We start from the raw sequence: 3,223 nt of genomic DNA, 5'->3' as shown, positions 1-3,223 counted from the left end.
CGGCACACCGGTTTGGATACCCTGCGATAATGAGTTATCAGAGATAAGCTAGCAACGGCTGTATAATAGTAACTGTGCTATTAATAGATAATAACCAAAAGTAAATACGGTTGTTCTGTTGTTGTGGGGACGTATTAATTGGTCTCGGTCAGTACTCAGTAATCACGATTCCCAATCGTCATTCGCAATCTGTGCTATCATTCTATCAAGTATCGATTCAATTTTACAATTATTTATTTTTATTTTTTTTGTTACATTTAAAAAAATTACTTTTAAAATGAAGAAAATTAAAGGTGGTGCTGAAAAGTGCCGTATAAGACGAGCTGCTGAGCTACTTATTGTTGGAAATGACAATTGACAAAATGACTTCTGAGGCATCATCTTTAATTGAAAAACTGTGTAGTTTTAAATTAATACTGACTGCTCATATTTTTATGAAAATTTTTCAAATAATTGGACCAACTTCAAGATATTTGCAGACTAAAAACATGGATCTGTTGACTGCATGGGATATGGCAGAAGTGACTAAATCAGAAATTACTAAATTAAAATTTGAAACTATTTATAAGGAATCCCAAGAATTCATTAAACAAATGAATGAAAAACTGTGTACTTTAAATTTTCCTGATGAAATTAATATCAGCAATACATTTCCAACTTCAAGAATTAGCAAAAAAAAATCATTTTTCGATGAACAATGTTCAGACGAAGTTTTGTCTGTTCCTATTGATAAGTTTAGAGTTGGAACATATGTAGAAATTATAGACCAAATAATAAGTAGTTTAAATCAAAGATTTTCTGCCAACAGTCAGTTAATAGCTGATATTCAGTATTTTATTCCAAAAAATTTTGATTTGGTTGTTAGTATGCCAAACATAGCTTTAACATATTTATCTGAAGTGTCAAACATTCCAAAAGATAAACTTCATTCAGAGTTAAAGAGTTTTGTTGCAGTTTTTCCAAAAATATCTACATCAATTAAAGAACGCACTCAGACAATGTATCAAGAGCAATATGTTTCAGTATATGATGATAATAATGAAGAATCAATTAATGAATTTTCTGATATATTAGAAGACAATACTCTTGAATTAATTGGTATGTTTAATAATAACTTAAAAATATTTTCCTAAATTGTATTAATGAATTATTTATGCTTGTAATACTTGAAATTGTTGTAGGTAATGATTTCTACCAGGAGAAGAAGTGTTCTTTAAGTATCGATCATGATCCGAAAAATTGCTTAAACTGTGTGTACAAAGTATTATATTCATTAAATTTACATGTTTCATCTTATAGTTATCTTTGTGAAGCTTATGAATTTTTTTTAACTTTATCTGTAACACAAGTGAATTGTGAACGGACATTCAGTAAACTTAAAATTACAAAAAATCGTCTTCGTTCTAATTTAAGCTCAGAACATTTAGAAGCATTACTAATTATGTCAATTGAAAAACAGCTGTTAGAAGATGTAGAAGTATCTGATATTATTAATTACCTTAAAAGTACATCAACTTTAATGCTAAATATGTTTACATAAATTTTAATTACATTATGATTTATGTTTAATAAACTTTTTTCTCCTGTAACATGATTTACTTATATTACTATTATTTCAGAATTTTAGAACTTATTAAACTAAGTAAATAGGTATTATAAAGACAACTGAACATTTTCATTGACGATGTAAAAAAAAATGTTGGGCCGCTCATATTCTTCTCCGCCTGGGCTGAAGTATTCCCAGTCCGCCCCTGATTTAATATCTTATAATATTATTAATATTTTATATCTTATAATATTATTTTGTATAATACAGCGCCATCTATGTGGTTGTACTATTGATGTGAGTTTTGAATTATGTTTGTGGCAAGGTTTAGTATTATATAGGCAACCCATTATACACGTTCTTATCAATGGCTGGGTCAATATTGCTATCTTCCACTCGTCATTACCGATTAGTGGTTAGTTAAAAGTTTTAAACTTTTTCCATAAGTTTACAGACGTTTTGTAATGTCTAACTCGTGTCTCATAGTTCTTACTGCACGACACACGTAAGTAAGTTGTTGTCTGAGGTTTCTAAAATTTTAGATATTTGCTAAAAGTAACTTAATAATTTGTTGTTACTGTTTTTAGTTAACGCAATGTACTATACTGTGGTTTTCAAAACTGAAATATAATAATTCGATGTAAGCATCTACGAGGAACTAGGAAGTCGAGCCAATGTATTGAACATTTTTGAAAAATTTATTTTGTTTATGACAATTCTACCGTCCAAGTATACACTATAAATATTGCAATTGAAGTTATAAAAACATTAATATCAAAGTGGATAATTAGGTACCTACTAACTTAAAGGTAAGAATATTATTGTGGTCACCTCATGGGATTTTATTAATTTATCAATTTAAATGTGAATTATCTGTATGACACTATGATTACATTATGTTGTCTGATATTATGTTATAATGTTACATAGTTATATTATAATATATTTAATTGTGTTTGTGGAATTATATTTGTGTTCGAAACGCTCAGCCAATTAAGACTTGATAAATATTAAACAACTACCCATGTTAAAAAAATTATGTTAGGTACAAACTTAAAACACCATAACTTGCTTTAAAAATAAAATAAATATACATGTTAGGTTCCATAGAAAATATTTTTACCCTATATTCATTAAAGCTATCATTACAAAATTAGATCTGCTTTGCTCAAATTTGCTATTTTCTCCTTGGTTAGAGAGAAAACAAATAGTTCTCTGACATAGTTTTAACAAACTTTTAATTTGTAGGTAATATATTGCAGAACCAGTATTCAATTTTAATAGCACGGAGGATCTGAACATATTTAAATTTCAAAGAACGCGTCATAACAAGTTTGGAAGTTCAGTGAGCTGACGATTGGATGTGATTCATTATGGGACATTGTAGGTAACTCTATGACACAAAATACTAAATAAAATTCTATTGTAGTGTGTGCAATTATGTGAAAATTGTAAACATAACAGGTATTTAATTTAGGTACTAAAGTTTTACACCTTAATTGGCTTAATACCAAATTTTTTATTTACAATATAATCATAGCCATTCTAGTGGTGAGGGAAAAAGGGCTCAAGGGCATCCATCAATTTCGGAGGTGTCATAAAAACAAATAATAAAAAGAATAACTTGGTGTTATACTTTAGATAATAGTTTTCCTTTTATACTGTAATACCGAAGAA

The 3,223-nt window shown here is 28.3% G+C and overlaps 1 protein-coding gene across 1 annotated transcript; it reads left to right on the top strand.

Annotated features, from left to right (window-relative positions):
* The first annotated feature begins 488 nt into the window (after window positions 1-488).
* LOC111031795 lies at window positions 489-1,540 on the top strand. Its single transcript, XM_022311898.1, has 2 exons — window positions 489-1,098; window positions 1,182-1,540. The coding sequence occupies exons 1-2, from the start codon at window positions 489-491 to the stop codon at window positions 1,538-1,540; spliced, it is 969 nt and encodes a 322-aa protein (XP_022167590.1).
* Window positions 1,541-3,223: the final 1,683 nt, after the last annotated feature.

The sequence above is a fragment of the Myzus persicae genome, unplaced genomic scaffold (assembly GCF_001856785.1).
Source record: "Myzus persicae strain clone G006 unplaced genomic scaffold, MPER_G0061.0, whole genome shotgun sequence".
Taxonomy (NCBI): domain Eukaryota; kingdom Metazoa; phylum Arthropoda; class Insecta; order Hemiptera; family Aphididae; genus Myzus; species Myzus persicae.
This window is presented reverse-complemented; position numbering and strand designations above follow the sequence as displayed.

Bases quoted from the DNA above. Each gene is read 5' to 3' on its own strand.
- LOC111031795 (XM_022311898.1), top strand. From the start codon at position 489: ATGGATCTGTTGACTGCATGGGATATGGCAGAAGTGACTAAATCAGAA. The intron at 1,099-1,181 runs GTATGTTTAATA...AAATTGTTGTAG, and splicing joins CAATACTCTTGAATTAATTG to GTAATGATTTCTACCAGGAG.